This window comes from Rhinopithecus bieti, unplaced genomic scaffold (genome assembly GCF_001698545.2).
Source record: "Rhinopithecus bieti isolate Rb0 unplaced genomic scaffold, ASM169854v2 scaffold_4553, whole genome shotgun sequence".
Taxonomy (NCBI): domain Eukaryota; kingdom Metazoa; phylum Chordata; class Mammalia; order Primates; family Cercopithecidae; genus Rhinopithecus; species Rhinopithecus bieti.
Genome location: NW_016804694.1, coordinates 6093119 through 6112615, shown reverse-complemented (window position 1 = coordinate 6112615; position 19497 = coordinate 6093119). Strand labels below are relative to the sequence as shown.

The 19497-nt window shown below is 47.2% G+C and overlaps 2 protein-coding genes across 3 annotated transcripts in view; one reads left to right on the top strand and one right to left on the bottom strand.

Annotated features, from left to right (window-relative positions):
• LOC108528302 (trem-like transcript 4 protein) overlaps positions 1 to 19497 on the bottom strand; it is a 108025-nt gene that overhangs the window by 47199 nt on the left and 41329 nt on the right.
• Positions 6583 to 18959, top strand: TREML2 (triggering receptor expressed on myeloid cells like 2). 2 transcript variants are annotated; one of them, XM_017870187.1, is made up of 5 exons: positions 6583 to 7574; positions 10297 to 10617; positions 13868 to 14276; positions 15835 to 15935; positions 16230 to 18959. In XM_017870187.1, the coding sequence occupies exons 1-5, from the start codon at positions 7322 to 7324 to the stop codon at positions 16307 to 16309; spliced, it is 1164 nt and encodes a 387-aa protein (XP_017725676.1). In that variant the 5' UTR covers positions 6583 to 7321; the 3' UTR covers positions 16310 to 18959. The 2 variants fall into 2 exon arrangements, with proteins under 2 accessions (XP_017725676.1, XP_017725677.1); XM_017870188.1 differs by lacking the exon at positions 6583 to 7574 and adding an exon at positions 9928 to 9956 and having other exon boundaries at positions 10164 to 10617.

Here is a 19497-nt window from a genome sequence, read left to right as displayed (position 1 = left end):
AAACGGGATCCAGAACATTCAATGGAATCTGATCATCAGGGGTCAAAAATTGTGTATGTTTAATGTGTGAGGAGATTCATAGCCTAAAAGAGAAAAATAAGTTGAACTAACAATAATTGATGGTGGGAGAAAGATATATGTTTTGGGGAACGCAAGAGAAGCACACATCTGTGAAGCAAGAAGAGGCACAGTCATTTTCGAACCAGATAACATAGCGAGGCTGGGATTGACTACTCAGAATGGGGGTCCACCATGAACAACCAATTTGGGGTACCAGTGCATAGCAGCTGAATGCCAGCCCTGAAAAAGGCCACCATAAAGAGAGTACCATTTTCTGGCCGGCCGCAGTGGTTCACGCCGGTAATCCCAGCACTTTGGGAGGCCATGGTGGGTGGATCACCTGAGATCAGGATTTCGAGACCAGCCTGACCAATATGGAGAAACCCCATCTCTACTAAAAATACAAAATTAGCTGGGCGTGGTGGCACATGCCTATAATACCAGCTACTCGGGAGGCTGAGGAAGGAGAATTGCTTGAATCTGGGAGGCAGAGGTTGCGGTGAGCCGAGATTGCGCCATTGCAATCCAGCCTGGGCAACAGGCTCAAACCAAAACCAAAACCAAAAACAAACAAACAAAAAACAGAGAGAGTACCATTTTCTTTTGCTCTTTCTGGAGAGGGGCATTGATGTGGTTTGGTTGTGTCCCCACCCAAGTCTCATCTTGAATTGTAGCTCCCATAATCACCACATGTTGTGGGAGGGACCTGGAGGGAGGTAATTGAATCATGGAGGTGAGTTTTTCCTCCCTGTTCTCCTGATAATGAATAAGTCTCATAAGATTTGATGGTTTTATAAAGTCCAGTTCCCCTGCACATGCTCTCTGCCACCATGTAAGACGTACCTTTGCTCTTCATTCACCTTCTGCCATGATTGTGAGGCCTCCCTAGCTATGTGGAACTGTGAGTCCATCAAACCTCTTTGTCTTTATAAATTACCCAGTATCGGGTATTTCTTCATAGCGGTATGAAAAGGGACTAATACAGGCATCAAACAGAAGTCTCTTCATGTATATCTCTGCTCCTGCCACATGACCATCACCTATCTGTGAGAGGCACCACTTTTGCTTTCTTTTTTTTTTAATCCTCATTCCCTGTTTCCACTTGCCTTCCCCTCCGAGGCAACCACTCTGATGCATTTGATATGTAACCTTAAATTTGAATATATTCTTGTAAAGCATGCAGCTTTTCTTTCTGTGACTGTATTTTAACTTACATATTAGAAATTGTGATAGACCTTTTTCATATATTCATTTTGTTCCTTCCCGGGTACATATACACAGCCCACTTTTCAGTGCTTATTCCATTGTGTACATATTCCACAGTGTATCATTCCAAACCCAGGGTGCATGTGCTGTTTTACCTTCACTTCTCCATATTGCAAACAATACTGTGAGGAATATTGTCCATCATGTTCTCTGGTGGAATCAGGTAAGACTTCCTTTCGGACTTATACCCAGATGGCATCAGCTGGGTTTTACAATCCCAGATGTCCGAGTAATGCTGTCAGCTTGTGTTGCCCGAAACATGAATCTAGACACTAGAGATTATTTTCTGTGAGTGTATGTGAAGTAAACAGCACAACCTATGGAATGGTATTGCCAATAAAAAAAAAAAGGGAAGGCAAGAATAAATGTAACTGAGTGACGCTACATAGGGGATAGATGTATGATTATCTTCAAAAAAATTTTTTTTGAGTCTGAGTTTTATCTTGTTGCCCAGGCTGGTGTGCAGTGGTGCGATCTTGGCTCATTGCAACTTTCACCTCCGGGGTTCAAGCGATTCTCCTGCCTCAGCCTCCTAAGTAGCTGGGATTACAGGCGCCCGCCACCACCCCCAGCTAATCTTTTGTATTTCTAGTAGAGACGGGGTTTCATCATGTTTATCAGGCTGGTTTCGAACTCCTGACCTCAGGTGATCTGCCCGCCTCAGCCTCCCAAAGTGCAGGAATTACAGCCATGAGCCACTGTGCCTGGCCGATTATTTCTTTTTTGTGAGATACTTTTGTGCCTGCTTGGGAATTTTCATAATTAAAATGATAACTAAAAATAAACAGTTGTGTGTTGAAGCCACTGCTATTTGATTTTCAGTCATTTGTGACTGAACCCAATCCTTTCTCAATTTATTGAACTTATGCAACTGCAGCAGATTGGGACGGGTTCACTTACAGTATGGAAATGTTGAGCTTCACTTAAAGAACATTGGTGGTGGGATAAAAGTGGACTAAACAAAAATAGGTCTTCCTCAATCAGATGCTAAGAGCTAGCATTTAGTTATAACTTTTAAATATTTTATCTTAACATCCTTGGCCTCAAAATTGTCATAGTTCTCTTAACCACAATTTTCAAGTGGGTGGCAAATTCTATGTCATAAGTTAACATGTAAAAGACATATACTTCTTCAAAATTTTGAACATATTTCATTGTTTTCTTACCTTCGCAGTGTTGCTATGGAAATGTCCGATAACAGTCTGATGGTTATTCATCTTTACTGACCACTTTTATCTCTGCAACATTTTTATAATTTTCCCTTTGAATTTTTATTATAGTATGTTTAATACGGACTATTTAATTATCCATTCTATTTGGAACTCTTTGAACACATTCAATTTGAAGTCTTAGATATTTGTTTAATTCTGAAAAATCCTCGGTACTATTTTTTCAAGTATTAGTAGTTCTTCTTTCCATTTACTCTTTTTTATTCTTTTGGAAACAGAATAACAATAGAATATGTGGGAATTAAAAACAACAATATCCAAAATTAAAAGCTGACTACGTGGACTCCATAGGAGAGTGGAGATGACAGAGGATGTTATTAGTTAACTGGAAGGCAGACTGAGAAAATTTACTCAGTCTGATCAGAGAGAAAACAGACTGAAAATAAAAGAACAGAATGTCAGCTATCTGCAGGACATTAACATAGGAGCTAATCTTTGCATCCTCAAAGTCCCAGAAGGAAAGGAGAAAAAATGTGAGCCTGAAAATGTATTCAAAGAAACGTCTAATCAAATCTGCCCAAAGACCTAAAGCTACAAATCCAAGAATCTGATTTTATCCCAAATATGATAAGCCCAAAGAAATACACACCAAGACACAGCATAGATAGCCTTCTGAGAAGTAAAGACAAAGAAAATATCTTTAAAATGGCCAGAGAGAAATAATTATCTATAAAGGAACACCAATTCTAATTGTAGTGAATTTCTCATCTGAAACAATGGAAGCCAGAAAAAGGTGGCACAATGTTGTTCAAATGCTATAAAAGACACACAACACAATTGAATAAATATTTCTCCAAGGGTATGCAAATGAACAAATTGTATATGCTCAAGATGAAGATGCTCAATATCATTAATCATTAGGTAACTACAATTCAAAATGTAAGTACATTCACTGGATGGCTATAAACAGAAAGCCAATACAAGTATTGGAGAGATTGTAGAGAAATGAGAGCACGCATACATTGCTGGAGAGGGTGAAAAATTTGCAGCCACTTTGGAAAACTATTTGAGAGTTCCTGAAAATGTTAAACGTAGAGTTGCCATATGATCCAGTAGTTCTACTATTGGTTATGCACTCAAGAGAAATGAAAACATATGTCCACACAAAAACTTGTACATGAATAGTAATAGTGACACTGCTTGTAATAGTTAGATAGTGGAAACAAATAAAATATCTGTCAACTGATAAATGGTAAACATATATATTCATTCAGTGGAATATTATTCAGCCTTTAAAAGGAATGATGTATTAATACAACGTATAGCACAAGTACAGCTACAACATGGACAAGCCTGGAAAACATTCTGCTAAATGAAAGAATCCAGTCACAAGGAACACATATTGTTCAATTATATTTTTATGACATGTCCAGAATTGATAAAGAAATTTTGATTAAAGATATTTTGTCTATAAAGACAAAAATATTAGTGCCTGGGATTGTATATATAATAAATATATTGCCTGAGACTGTAGGAATGGGGACTGTGGTAAGCTGATAAATGTCCTCTTAAAAGATATCTGTGTCCTAATCCCTGGAACCTGTGATTGTTACCTTATATGGCAAAAAAAAAAAAAAAAAGATCTTTGCTGATGTGAGTAAGTTAAACATCTTGAGACGGGGAGATTATCCTGGATTACGTAGATGGATTACGTAGATGGGAACTACATGCAATCACATATATCCTTATGTAAGACAGCCAGAGGGGGATTTGAACACAAAGAGGAGAAAGTGATGTGAAGATGGAGCAGAGGGAGACTGAAGATGCTGGCCTTGAAGATTGGGGTAAAACAGCCCCAAACCAAAGAATGCTGGCGGCTACCTGAAGATGGAAAGGCAAGGAACAAATTCTTCCCTAGAGTCTCTGGAGAGACTGTAGCCCTGTCGACATCTTCATCTCAGTACATTGTAATGCTGACTTCAGACTTCTGCCTTCAGAATGGCGAGATAATAAGTTAATACTGTTTTAAGCCACCCAGTCTGCAGTAATAGGAAACGGATCCAGGGAGTGCCTGCTAATGGGCATGGGGTTTCTTTGGGAGAAGGGGACATGAAAACGCTGTAAACTTGGTGATAGTTGTACAACTCAGTGAATATATTGAAAAGCACTGAATTGTATGCTTTAGGTGGGTCAGTTTTATATTATGTGAATTATAGCTCACAGAACTATTGAAAAAAGTCACTGTGACCTTGGGTTAAGCAAAGATTTATTAGATATGACATAAAAATATGATCCATAAAAATTATATATTGGACTTCACCAAAATAAGTAAACATAAAGTGCTTCATACTGTACTATTTCCATTCTGGAAAGAGAGAAACGATAGGAAAAAACTCCACCAGATCAATGTTTGTCTGGGACTGAAGGGATGACTAACAAGGAGCAGGGGAAAACTTTTGGGAATGATGGCACTCTTCTCTGTCTCCATTATGGCATTGGATACAAGTCTCTAGAACTCCCAGAACTGTTCATTGAAAAGGATGAAAAGTACTGTATGTAAATTAGGCCTTAATTTTTTAATGGGAAAAATAAATATAAAGACAAAATACACTGCTGTGTTAAATCAAAAGATAGATGTAAAAGTCTAATGTATACATACTTTTAATGATTTTGACCAATGCTTCCAAATTTCTCTTAAGAAAGGTTGAATCCAGTACATACTTCCTCTGTCAGTGAATGAGTGTTTGAACCCTTCTACCCTCATCAGCACAGTGATCCCGAGGGTCACACTTTTGATGATGCCTGGCTCAGTGCTGGGCACACTGTATCGGTTTCATAGAATCATGGATTCCAAGCCCATGAAGTCCCCACAAGAGATAAATCCTCCACTCCTGAAGCAGCTTACTGTTCTGATGGGGGAAGGGATGAAGGAACATACTGCGTGTGTTGGGGAGGGGAAGTGGCCTCTGAACTTAGGGAGCTCAGGAAGTTCTGAGACTGGGTGGGAAACATTGAAAAAGGAAGGGTGAAGAAGGAAAACAAAACACACCTGTGAGCTGAGAGGTCTCAGGTGACAACTGTGTCTCATTCCTGTGCCCCCAGTGCCTACCTAGCCCCACGCATAGCAATGAGGTTGTGGGAATGAACAAATGAATGAATGAATGAGTGAGTGAATGAGTTGAGAGACTATTAAAGCTTAGGGTCAGTCAAGATAGACTTCTTTGCTTGGAGCTTGGGGGTCCAACGTCAGTTTAAGATTGTGGCCGTGAAAGCTTGAGGACTTTTTGCTCTGAGTCCTGTTAAAATGAATGAAAATGGAGACCAGGCCTGAAGAGTCCCTGCGCAAAAACAAAAAAAAAACAGGCCTCATAAGTGACCTCAACTTTGCTTGATTTGCAAACATCAGTGAAACTTAACTTGAGCTATTTCTTGTAAATGTGTACATTAAGGAAGAAAAGAACTTAAGCTCAACCAGTCAGAAGAAGTCAACAAGCTTATGTAGATAACTAGGGTCTTTCCAACAGCATAGGCCAAATAAGGGAACAGTATAACTGTAACCAATTAAATATTTTCTTCACTTTACTTGTCCTGTAGGAGTCTTCCCCTTGCATTCCCCCAGTGGAGCTCCTCAACCTCTTCTGTTTCGAGCTGCCTGATTCATGAATTGTTGTTTGCTCAAATAATCTGTTTACAATTTTATGGTGCCTCAGTTTACCTTTTGACAGTCCCATCTAAGGAGTAGAAACATGGCACTGGTGAGTAGGGGGAGCATACATAACCACGGGGGTCCAGCTGGGTCCCCACACACTGAAGGAGCAGATGACACAGGTACTGGACATCAGAAATCGATGCTTCTGATTCTAGGCCTTGGGGTAAGTGAAGGGTGTGGTCTTGGACCAAGTGCTGGGTCATTTCCACTGGAGCTGGTGGCTGTATAGGCGAGATAGCGTTGAGCAGAAGGAAGTGGAGGGCGCTTGCCTGCATGCTGACAGAGGCTGGAGGCAGGGGTGGAAGGGGCTCTTGAGATGAGGTGGGTGAGGGGAAGTACTGCGGTGGCTATAGGAAGCCTACACGAGGGACTAGGAGTCTAGAGGGAGCTGATGGTGAGTAGAGACGACAGGAGGAGAGGCAGAGAGAGGATAGAGACAGGAGACGCATGGATAGGGAAAAGGAGAGGCCGCTGGGGTGTGTGTGAGACTGCATGGGCGTGTGTGTGTGTGTGTGTGTGTGTGTGTGTGTATGTGAGAAAGTGAATAAAAGACAAAGACTGTGTGTGAGTGGATGCGCATGCACACCCATGTGTGAGAGTACAGGAACCCCTCCCTCAACCCAAACTTTATGCCCTGAGTCTTACAATTTGCATTTTTGCCCTTGACAAAAGTAAGATTTCAAGTGAGCCTGTAAGAGGTTATTTGCAACAGTGAACACAAGTGACTGTTCTGAGCAGCCAGGAGCCTGGGAGAGAGAGAGAGGAAGGAACAGAAAGAATCTGCAATGAATGAATGAATGAGAGTTTATAAGAACTTCCCTGTGAATGTGTATATGTAAGAAACTAGGGTCAGAGATGCTCCATCTCAGCCTGAGAGCCTGCGCCCCTGGGTCTCTGAGCCCAGAAGATTCCAGGAAAGTCTATACCTGAGGTTCTAGAAGCCTCACCCCAGTCCCCTAGCTGGATCCTAGGGACCAGTTTCCAGGCGAGACTGGGGAGGGTGGAGAGCCCTCTGACTGTGAGTCCTCCCTGGCCTGGGGCCCCAGACTGGGTGGAGCAGCCACACCTGCCTGAAGTTCTGAGGAAAAGGGCGGAAACAGCTGCCAGCACCGCCCTCATGATGGGCTCAATGAATCCCTGCGGTTGGCTGGAGGCAGTGGGTCCCACACTGCCTCACTTCCCTAAATGGGCAGCTTCACTTTTAGAACCCCAGGTCCTTCCCTGGCAGGCCCAGGTGGCACATCCTGTGTCGGGTGGGCCCTCACCTTGGATCTCCAGGCCTGACACTGACCAGCTGAATGGAACCATGGCCCCAGCCTTCCTGCTGCTGCTGCTGCTGCTGCTGCTGTGGCCACAGGGTTGCGTCTCAGGTAAGGGGAGAAGGGGCTGCCTTGTGGAGGAGGGAGTGGGTGCAGAGGCAGGAGCTCAGGGCCTTTTTCTTACCCTCCTTACCAGGGGTTTTCTTGTTTAGTGTTTTGTGGGTTGGGGAAGGAGGAGATTAGGGCTGACTTAGTAGCTCTTTACCCTAATATCAGGCCCCAGGCAAAGCTAACCCAGGCCTCCCAAGCTAAGATAAAGCTCTGGACCCTCTCTGCATTGGCCCCTTTATCTGCTAGGCTTCCTCAAGCTTCAAAGCAGAGCCCTCAATTTCCTCACACAAATAGCTTTCTCTGCTTGGCCTCTGTCAGGAAGCCCTGTTTAGTTATGACAGCAATCATTGCATCATGCGTGCTTTGAACTGAATTTGAGCATTTTTCTTGAAATGCTGATGCCACATCCTGTCCCTGCCTCTGTCCTGAAGGGACCAGCGTGTGAATGCCTTTCCCACCTCACAGAAACCAATGCTCCTTGAGGGACCTCACCCATTCCTGCCCCTCTCGCTGCCATGGCAACAAAGTTACCACTTCCTGTTCAGTTCTGGGCATGGTGGGGGTTGGCAAAACTCACCACTGCCTGTGAGAGGGGTGGGAGGTGTAGACACACATGAAGACAGTGCCCTGGAGACCCATTCCAAGGTCACCCAACTCTGCACCTCCCAGAGAGTAAAGAAACAGCTTCCCAATGCCAGGGCAGAAAGGGGTCTCTCCTGTGCTAAGAAATCCTGGGCTCATCCACCAAATAATGAAGTTGGATCATTCTGTTTAGTCTGCAAGGGACAGAGGGATGCTTAGATAGGGTGTTGCCTTACGCAGAGCCTCAGTTCTAGTGGCTGCTGGGTGGGACTTGGGACAGATATCCTGGGTTCTGGTGGAACAGATGTCCTGGGTTCTGGGCCCTTGACTGTCACAGCTCTGGGTTCCCTTAGGGGAACTGGGAGCCCCTAGCATGTGGGAAAAGGAAGCATGCGTTGAGCACGCACTGTGTGCAAAGCACTGACCTGGGGCAGAATTCTCACAGCAACCTGTGAGGGGTGTGGTGCTCGTCTCACTTGACTGATAAAGAAGCAGAGATATTTCTGTATCAGTCAAGTGTTCGTTTTGATATTTCTGTATCAAACAGGTGACCCGATCACACCGCTAAATGGTAAAAACAGGGTTTCAACCCTTGTTTGTTTTGACTCCAAAATGTGTGCTCTCTGTTCTCTACTATGGGGAAGAGTCTTTTATATGTGTTTTGTGGAAGGCTCTGGGGTGAAATTATCACAAGAGTCACTGGTGAGCTTAGGGCAGGCAGAGGGGTGGAGGGACCCCACGGCAGCTTTCTCCCTCTCTCTGTCCCCTGAGTCACCCTGCACACCCCAGTTCTGCTCTCTCTCTACCAGACTGTGGAGTATGAGGGCTTGGACCACATCTTACTACTCAGCATAGAGAGAAAGACATTGCAGGTGGAAAGTGAATAATTATAGAATCCTGTGGTTCACACACCATTGGGAGTTTGTTTACATGTATATTTGGACAGGCTTGATCTATGGGTTTTATGTAACTAGGATATTTTAAAACTAAACACCAGCTAGAATGAACTAAGGAAACATTATTTAAAGAGAACTACAGTGAACCTATTTGTGAAACAAATAACCATTAATCATTTTTTTCAAATACTGGATTTTCTTATCTACCTAATTAGTTGGAACTGAAATTTCAGAACTTAATAACTTGTATTTGTGTCTCTGCATCTGTCTCACTGAGGGCATGACCTGGGTTTTTCTCACAGGTATTCCCTGGGAGGCCGGGCGCGGTGGCTCACGCCTATAATCCGAGCACTTTCGGAGGCCAAGGCGGGTGGATCATGAGGTCAGGAGATCAAGACCATCCCGGCTAACATGGTGAAATTCTGTCTCTACTAAAAATACAAAACATTAGCCGGGCATGGTGGAGGGCACCTGTAGTCTCAGCTACTCCAGAGGCTGAGGCAGGAGAATCGTTTGAACCTAGGAGGTGGAGGCTACAGTGAGCTGAGATCGCACTACTGCACTCTAGCCTGGGCGACAGAGTGAGACTCCATCTCAAAAGCAAAACAAAACAAAACAAAAATGAATTCCCTGGGAATCCCTGAAGACAGAGCTTGTCACTCTCCCATCAGACTAGAAAATAACATGAGGAAAGGGGCTGTGTCTGATGGAGCTCTGAGTGTAAGTGCTGCGTATCCTCCATTAGACCTGGGGCTCCCTGAAGGATATACCTGCCTCCTCCATCGGACTGAAAGCTCCCTGAGAGGGGGGCCTGTGTGTCCCCCATAATACTGGGAGCTAGCTGTTTTCAGGGCCCGTTTACCTCCCTTCAGGCTGGGAAAAACTCCCTGAGGATGGGGTTATGGTTCCCCATCAGTCTGTGGTTTTCATGACAGCAGGACAATATCCACCTCACCCTTCACCATGATCTTCAACCTTCATGATGCCTTCTTCCTCTCCTCTTGCCAGACCTTATTCAACAAGTCTTGTCTCTGCAGGCCCCTCTGCTGACAGGATATCCGCAAAAGTGAGGCTCCTCGAATGGGAGACTCTGTCTGTGCAGTGNGTTATGGTTCCCCATCAGTCTGTGGTTTTCATGACAGCAGGACAATATCCACCTCACCCTTCACCATGATCTTCAACCTTCATGATGCCTTCTTCCTCTCCTCTTGCCAGACCTTATTCAACAAGTCTTGTCTCTGCAGGCCCCTCTGCTGACAGCATATACACAAAAGTGAGGCTCCTCGAAGGGGAGACTCTGTCTGTGCAGTGTTCCTATAAGGGCTACAAAAGCCGCGTGGATGGCAAGGTTTGGTGCAAAGTCAGGAAGAAGAAGTGTGAGCTTGGCTTTGCCCGAGTCTGGGTGAAAGGGCCCCGCTACTTGCTGCAGGACGATGCCCAGGCCAAGGTGGTCAACATCACCATGGAGGCCCTCAGGCTCCAGGACTCAGGCCGATACTGGTGCATGCGCAACACCTCTGGGACCCTGTACCCCTTGATGGGCATCCAGCTGGATGTGTCTCCAGGTGAGTAGGCTGCAGGGGCACTGGGACGGGTGGAGGGAGTCCTCCCTGCCCCACACTCCACTAACATCAGAGATAATAAGGATAATAATCCATCAATGGTCATGTTGCAGTGTAGTGTTTTCAAAGTGCCCTTATGGCACTATTCATGGCACTATTGTCACCATTTTACAGATGAAGATAATGAGACCTGAAAACCCAATGTGACTCTGAGCTTGTCTGGGGTCCTAGAGCTAGCAGGTGGCTGAGATGAGGTTCAAACTTGGCACTGTCTGTGCTGTGTTTTATTCACTCATTGCTTCAACATAATTCAATGAGCCCCTATTATGTGGCAGGCACTATTCTAGGCTCTAAGGATAGTGAGCAAAAATACTCACAATCCTGCCCTATGGGAGATGACAGGCACACTTATTATCCAGACAAATAATTGCAGAAAACAAGAGGTGTTCATAAGAAATTGGGAAGTATTTCAAATAATTGCAGGTAACTAGAGGTCTTCATGAACTAGGAAGTGACTTGGTCGTGGGGGAGCTACTGAAGTACTGGGGGTCAGAGAACACCTCCCTGAGCAGGCAACACCAAGCAGAGCCCTGAATGGTGAGCGTTCTCCAGCCCCCCATCTGGGTGCTTTGAAGGGCACTTTGTGGCAAGAGCTAAATGTGCAAAGGTCCTGAGGTCAGAAGGAGCTTGGCTTGTATAAGGCTTATTTAGTCGCTCCATATGGAGTGTGAGGCAATGAACGATGAGGTTGGAGAGTCAAGCAGCCCCAAAGACCATAAGTTGGAATTTGGGTATAAGAGGAAGCTACTAGAAAGCTCAGAGAGCTGTGTCATGACTTGTTTTTAAGAATGTAGTGGCCACTTGTTGAGGATGGATTTGAATGGTATGAACATGGGCAGAGAGGCCATTGTGGGCATCTGGCTGGAAATACCAGTAGCCTGGAGTACAATGTAGGCACTAGTGGCAGAGAGATGTGAATGGGCTCAAATCTGTTTTTCAGACTTTCTGTTCAGCTCGTCTGTTTTGGAGGTAGGACAGGATTTGCTCAGTTGAGAGGTGAGCCAAAAGGGGGAATTGTGGATGATCCAGGGTTTTCTATTTGGTCAGCAGGTGGATGATGGTCCCCTTGATAGTGCAGGGTAAATCTGAAAGAGGAGCTAATTTGGAGGAGAAAAATCAAGAGCTCTCTTTTGTCATGTTAAGTTTAAGATACCTCCTAGAACCCTAAGTGGGGAAATGCAGCCAGCAGTGATATATCTGCCTGGAGCTCGGGTGAGAGGTCAGAGCTGGGGTATGTATTTGAAAGTATCTCTATAAAGATAGTGTTTTAAGTCCAGGGAATTAGAGAAATCTATAGATACAGAAAGTAGATTAGTAGTTGCTCAAGGCTGGGGGAAGGAAAAGGGGATACAGAGTCATAGCTAAACGGTAAGGGGTTTCTTTTGAGATGATGAAGATGTTCTGAAACTCACTGTGATGATGGTTGCATAACTTTGTAACCATAATAAAGAGCCATTGAGCTTTATACTATAAATGGGATGTGAGTTATATCTCAATAAAATTGTTAAAAATATCAAGATCTAAGAGTGTAGGCAAAAAAGAGTGGAGCACCAAGCCATGGGGTCCTTCCACATTTATTAGATAGAAAAGGGAAAGGAGTCAGCTAAAGAGCCCGAAAAAGGCAGCCAGTTATTATGCAATTTACTATCCACCCTTCCCCATTCGCCTAACCCAATTGCATCTCCATCTTCCATGGGGTCTAAACTAGGGAAAATGCTAACATGTGGAGCCAAATCTCATTCCTCCCCTCTCCAGTTCCGAGTGAGACCCAGCAATGTTGAAACTGGTTCACTGAAGTCTTAATATGTAGGGATAGAAACATTAAACATTACATGCTTTTATTTTTTCTCATCATTTCCTCTAATCGTGTTATGTCAGATCTCACTTTCTACCTCTTAAGGATAATTTGTGAAGATTTCAACTTTGCAGGACCTTTTCGGTTATTAGGAAATAAAAAAAATCCTTAGTCCAACTACAAACTCTAGTCATCTAGCAGTGTAGGATATTCCACTGTCCCTGAAGACCAGGTTGTATGGTCCAAGGCACCTAAAGTGGAAAAAGAAGATTGCTGGCTGCCCAGCTCCCCATCCTGCATCTTGGGCTGTGGAGAAGGCGGGGTTCCTCTTAGTTACCTCTTCTTGGCCCTCTTAGTGTGTTGATGTGGGAATGAGGGAGGAGGAGATGGTTATGTGGCTTAACTGAGTGTTGTAGGAATGCTGTCTCTGTTGGATGTCATTCCTTGTCTGCCAGCCCTTTGAGATCCTCTCTGAGTGTCCACATACTCTCCCAAGGCACTAATGTGTGAGTTCTCTGAAGAGTTCTTTAGGGGTGTCCCCACTGCTGAGTATGATGATGTGGGAGCTCTGACTCCAGGTGAGCCTCTTGCTCTATCCCTATCCTTACCAATGCTGCTTGCTCTGGGTCCCCTTCCCTAGAAAAATGGCTCAAGCTCAGCCACTTTCCATGAAGACCATTTGGCCCTTAGGAAATTGCCCTTTCCATGCACAGTAGTGGGATGTAGCAGCCTCTGTTTCCAATTTTCTCATTCTGTGCTGAGACAAAACCAACACTCACTGCTAGGTCGATGCCTCACAGCTCCTCCACCTCCCTCCTCATCCACTATCCAAAACCCAGGCTTCTTCTAGAAAATGGGGTGGAAAAGGGCTGGGTTGATGGGTGAGTGCAGCAGGACCAGTTTGATATCTCTTAGTGAGTCCCCAAGGAAAGTGTCTGACCCCAACTGACTGCAGATTTCTTTGGAATTTGAGGCCCTTAATGTCTCCTTGTCCTCATCTCTGGACGCTATTTGTCAATTATGGAACAGCTGGAATAGTCCCTGTTCGACATTATTTTTTGGAAATCTTTTTGGCCCATAGGAATGAAGAGGGCCTGGAAAGTAATAACAGAGAAATGGGGATGGAGAGGGAACAGGTGGCCTGACATGGGAGGGGAAAAAGAAATTGTGGTAGTCTCTCCCTTCTTCAGTATGCCTACTTCCTTCCTCCTGATATTATTTTCTGAACAAATACACATCTGATCACTCAGCAGCCAGAATCCTAGGCCCAAGGTCAAGGAGAAGAGAAGAGGACATGCCCCCATCCAGGCTTCCGGGCAACTGTGTGGGCTGCCAGGATCTGCTCCCAGCACTGAGGTCCCCAAGTCAGTCTAACGTTCCTCCCTCTCTGTCCTTCAGCTCCCAAAACTGAGAGGAACACTCCTTTCACACATCTGGCCAGCAGCCTCAAGAGTGGAACTGTCACAACTGGCCAAGCCCCTACCTCAGGCCCTGATGCCCCTTTTACCACTGGCGTGACGATGTTCACCCCGGGACTCCTCACCTTGCCTAGACTCTTGGCCTCCACCAGACCTGCCTCCAAGAGAGGCTACAGCTTCACTGCCACCAGTACCACCGGCCAGGGACCCAGGAGGACCACGGGGTCCCAGACAGGGACTGCGTCTCCCAGCAATGCCAGGGACTCCTCTGCTGGCCCAGAATCCATCTCCACTAAGTCTGGGCACCTCAGCACCAGATCGCCCACCACAGGGCTCTACCTCACCAGCAGATCTCTGCTCAACAGACTACCCTCCATACCCTCCATCAGGTACCCATGGGGCCTGGGGTTGAGTGGCACTAGCACCTAGTGCCCAAACAGACCTGGAGGTGCAAGTCTCATATCTGACCTTCCCCTTTTGCTCCCCAGGAACCCAATGTGGCCTGCTTCTGAATGGGAGGTGGGGGACTGGAAGTGACATAAAGGATGGCAATGGAGAGGAGAGGCAGGAGAGAGGAAGGGCAGGGGAAAGGAGGGTCATGGGGAGGAAGGGCAGGAGAAAGAGGGGTCAGGAGAAAAGAGAGTCACTGGGGATGAGGGTCGGGGAAAAGAGGGTGGGGAGAGGAGGGGCAGGGAAAAAGAGGGTCAGTGGGGAGGAGGGGCAGGGGAAAGAAGGGTGGGGCAGGAGGGGCAGGGGAAAGGAGGTGGGGGAAGAGGATCAGGGAGGAGGAGGGTCAGTGGGGAGAAGAGTTGGGGGAGGAAGGTGGGCAAAGTGTCAGCAGAGAGGAGGGTCAGGGATAAAGGTGGGGGGAGACGAGGGTTGCAGGAATGAGGGCAGGGGACTATGAGAGTTGGGGGCATTAGGGTCAGGGGGATGAGGATGGGGGGAAATGAAGGTTGTGAGGGAGGAGAGTCAGAGAAGAAGAAGGTCAGTGGGAGGAGTATCAGGGGAGACAGAGGTTGTGGAGATGAGGGTAGAGGGCAATGAGAGTTGGTAGAATTAGGGCCAGGCGGGATGAGAGTCAGAGATGAGCATGTCAGGGGATGGGTGGCCTGAAGAGTCTATGGATGGAGAGGAGAGGGTGAGGATGGGGCAAGGATGTAACTCATGGAGTAGGAAGTGGAAAATGGGGGTTGCTTTAATTTTGGGTTTCTCTAGAGAAGCTGACTCTGAGGCAGGGATATGCATCTTATATGGAACACTGAAAAAAAGGTAGGGGAGTGGAACAGGGCAGGGAAGCCTCTAATAAAGAGTACTTAACCAGGTGGCTACTGTGCACAAGAGCCTAATCCCAATGGGGAGAGTCAGATCCAGCGTCAAACACACATCTACAGGGCAGAGGAGCCCATGTAGTTACATACCAACTCCAACTGGTCATCGGTAGAGGGCTGCCTGCTGTGTGTGGCATGGAGGACTCTAGTGACAAGAGAAAGGCCTCAGCCTCCCACCCACAGAAAAGGAGGTGCTGGTGATCTGTATGTGGAAATGATACTGGCAAGGGGATACAGGCAGGGCCCTGACAGCATCTGCTACAGAGGACAGAGTGGGGAAGAGGCATCCTCAAGCTCCTCGAGGAGAGCAAGCATCTTGATCTCTTAGCCACAAATGGGAGTCTCCTAGAATCCTCATCCTCACTGATGAACAGATTTGGGGGCATAATAGAGGAGAGGTACCAAAGTAGAGAGATGCTCCCCTCTACCTGGGGACGTCCTCCTCTTAACTCCGGATGTCACACTCGCTTCTATGGCTGGGTCTGCAAGGAAGAGAGTGGCTGTCTACCCTAAGAAGGGTGTGCTCTCAGGGTTTCTGCTGCTGGTCCGAATCCAAAGTGGGTTAGGATGGGGGACCTTGGTGCTCACCCGCTTCTGCCCTGTCCCTTCTCCTCAGGCACCAGGAAGTTTACTCCACTGTGCCTGTGGTGGTGCTGACCCTCCTGGTGCTGATACTGATCATGGTCTATGGGTTTTGGAAGAAGAGATACATGGCAAGTGAGTAGAGCCCACCTCCCAGCCTCCTGAGGGCAGAGCTCTGGGTAACTGCACTAAGGGTTATGACCTCAAGTCCCCAAGTGATATGGCCCTTGGCCTGTGTCCAGTCAAAAGGACCGTGAGGCTTCCACCTGGGGAGGAGGGCGGCCAGGTGGAGACCACCCAGCACAGCCTTAAGGTGGTAACCTGGAAGGAACCTGAGGCAGAGCCAGAAAGGGGCTGGGGCTGGTGGAGGAGCATCGGGGCACTGTGGGCAGGGCAGGGCCCTTCCTCAGCTCTCCCTGTTTCTTGCAGGCTACAGCATGTGCAGCGATCCTTCTAGAGGTGACCCACCTAGAAGACCAGAGCCCCATGTGGAAGTCTGCTTGATCTGAGGCCACTTAAGCATGGGGTGGGGAGCCTCTCCCAGAGTGGCCCCAGGGGGCTAGAGGAGGGGTACAGATTGGGGCCAGTCTGGATCAGATGAAGCTGGAGGACTTGTGCAGTGCTGGACTCACCCAGGACTTCCCAAAACCAGAGGCTGCCATCCTGAGCAGCCCCACAGCCCAGCGTTCTCCTGGGCGGCAGGAACCTGGGGAGGGGCCCAGAGCAAAGGGCATCAGTCAGAAAGTCCCAAGGAAATGTGCCCAGTGGTTTCTGCTCGGAGCTGCAGACCCCAGGGCTCTTGGTGGAGGCAGAGAAACCCTGAGAGTGCTGTTTACAGAGAATCTCAGCTCCCGTCTGCCTCAGAAACCCTATCAGGCTGAGCTGCCCTCCCTACCAGGGCCACTGTGTCCTCTGCTTCCCTCTGCTCTGCTTTAGCCTCTCCTAAGGTTAGGGAAGAGTCGGGCTCATGATTCCCAGAGGTGGTGATGTCTCATCCTGGAGGAGAGGAAACAGTGACTAAAAGCTGGGGACCCACAGAGGAGTTGGCAGCTTCCCTTGTCGGGCCAGGTGTCCTTTGCTGGGCCTCTGGATGGCCCTGCCCTGACTGGGGCTGCTCCTCCCTCCTGTCCTGGGACCCTGCAGAGCCCATGCTCTCACTGCTGCCACCTGCTGGCCGCTGCCTCCTTAGAAAGCTGTGACCAGGCAGCTAAGAGCTTCTGGGCTGCAGGGTCAGCCTCTCCCAAGACTGAAGTGCAGAGGCTGGACTTGGGGCTCTCTCCCCCAGCTTCTACACCTGGGTTCCAAGTCTGAGTTCCCACAGGGGACCCAGCAGCCTCCAGCAAGTCCATACCCTGGGGTGCCTGAGACTTTGGCTCTGTATGGAGGGTGCTCACCCCACAGACACTAGTGGGGAGACCATAGCTCAGAGGAAGGGTGGAGCACCCCCACTCCCCCACTCTTACTCCTCAGGGTAGAGAGAGAAGACACACACTTGGGACCCAGTGAAGACAGCAACTTGGAACTGACCACAGCCTGGAGGACCGGCCCAGGCAGGGGGACAGGGAAAATGGAGCCCAAGTAGCCTCTGGCCAGGGACCCAATGGCCCGAGGACTCTGCTTCCCACCCACTGACTCAGGGCTCGGACTCAGCCTCTATTGTCCAGACCACTGGCTTGGGGTCCAGCAGTGAAGGCTGGAGAATGCAGCCTGGATTCCCCTACACACACACACACACACACACACATACACACACAGGTGTCTACTGACCTGGAGTGACTGGAATAGCACCTGGGGATAAATGTGACAACTGTGCATTCAATCCTGGGTCAGGGACATTCTAATGGCCAGGAGAGTGACACAACCAGGACCTTGATGGACAGCCAGAGGGGCCACTTCAGGATGGATGTGGGGAGAGTGGAAGAGGCAGGGAGTAATCCTGGGAGACAGCAGGAAGGAGGCACTTCTTCCCTATGTCCAGGAGAGGGCAATAGAGGGAAGACTGAGGCTGAAGAACTGATGGCTCTGGTCCCAGGACAGACAGACAGACAGATAGACACACACACACACACACACACACACACCCATATCTGTAGCAAGCAACCATCTATGATAGCTGTTCTCCCTATCATGATGGTGTAGCCACCATCCTGTTTTGTACTAGGAGGGAGCTTAACCTACCTGGGGGAAAACAGCTCCCCAAGAGCTCCCACCAGCACCACTGATGAACCTGCTTCCTCTGAGAGTGAGATGCCCAAGGGGAGGAGCCCTAGGGAGTAAGTCAGGGACAGGGACCAGGATGCCACTCTGTCACTGTGTGACCCTCAGCAAGTCACTAACCCTTGGCCTCATTTTTCCTCTCTTTTGAAAGAGGACAATAATTCCTACTTCTCAAGATTGTTTTCAAGATAAAACAGTACTAGCATTGTACAATGATGCAAATGCCTCATTACTATTGTTTCTTAAGTTGTTTTCTAGCTCTAATGTTGTTTCCCACATTACTTTTAAGACCTTAGGATTCTATTTCTTAGTTTTGTCCTATCTGTTCCCAATTGTCATCACTATATGGATGTTGGGGTCCCCCTGATGACAGCCCCTTTGGAAAGGTCCTCTTTTGAGGAGGGGAGGGTACAGAGTGGACTCATCTCAGTGTGAACTTGGCAAGTCACTATCCCTCTCTGATCCTGTTTCCTCATCTGGAAAAGGAGTGAGAGAGGAGAAAGGAAGAAACCAGTCAGGCAGGCAGTTAGGGTGGGTTCTCGGTTGAATTCTTTTAAACAAAAGAACAGCCTGAAAAATCAAGCTGCAGGCACAGATACAGGAATTTGCACAGGGGGGGCTTGGCTAAGACATGTTCACAGCCTCACAGATAAGACAGACTACACAGATGACTTGCCCAAACATGCCCACAATGAAAAATTTCATCCCCTGACATGTGCAATAAGGGGAACAAAGCAATATGGAGTAACTCAAGCTAAGGGCCCACATGCACATTAGAAGGACACGGTGAAGCTACCATTTGCCTTATGCAAATGATCACCCAGTCCTCATTGGTTTCTTATAAAAACCTTTGCATTCAACTGTAAAAATGGCAACCCTCTTTCAGGCCCCTTCTGTACAGCAGAGAGCTTTCTTCTCTCACTCATTAAACTCCAACCTCATCCTTGGTGTCCATGCTTCTTAATTTTCATGGTTGTGAGACAAAGAACTCCAGTGATACCTCAAACAACAAGAGACCGCTACATTGTGTTGCATTGGTGAGACTGTAACAGGAGGGTGGAGATGAGCTCTGAAGCCTCTTCTCACTTCCTCGGGTATGTGTGTCAGAGGTGTTTAAACTGGAGTGACTCCATCTTGTATAGAGGCTGGGTAAAATAAGGCTGAGACCTACTGGGCTGCATTCCCAGATGTTAGGCATTCTAAGTCACAGGGTGAGATAGATTGGCACATTATATGTAAATTATAATGCATTAGCATGCTAAGGGACACTCCCACCAGCGCCATGACAGCTTACAAATGATATGGCAACATCAGGAAGCTACCTTATATGGTCTGAAAAGAGGAGGAACCCTTAGCTCCAGGAATTGCCCACTCTTTTCCTGGAAAACTCATGAATAATCCACTCTTTGTTTAGCATATAATCAAGAAGTAACAATAAATATAAGCAGCTAAGCTGCCCATGTTCCTGCTCTATGGAGTA

Coding starts and splice junctions, on each gene's coding strand:
- TREML2 (XM_017870187.1), top strand. CDS start 7,322: ATGATGGGCTCAATGAATCCCTGCGGTTGGCTGGAGGCAGTGGGTCCC. Junction 14,277..15,834: donor CCCTCCATACCCTCCATCAG/GTACCCATGGGG, acceptor CCTTCTCCTCAG/GCACCAGGAAGTTTACTCCA. Junction 15,936..16,229: donor GAAGAAGAGATACATGGCAA/GTGAGTAGAGCC, acceptor TGTTTCTTGCAG/GCTACAGCATGTGCAGCGAT.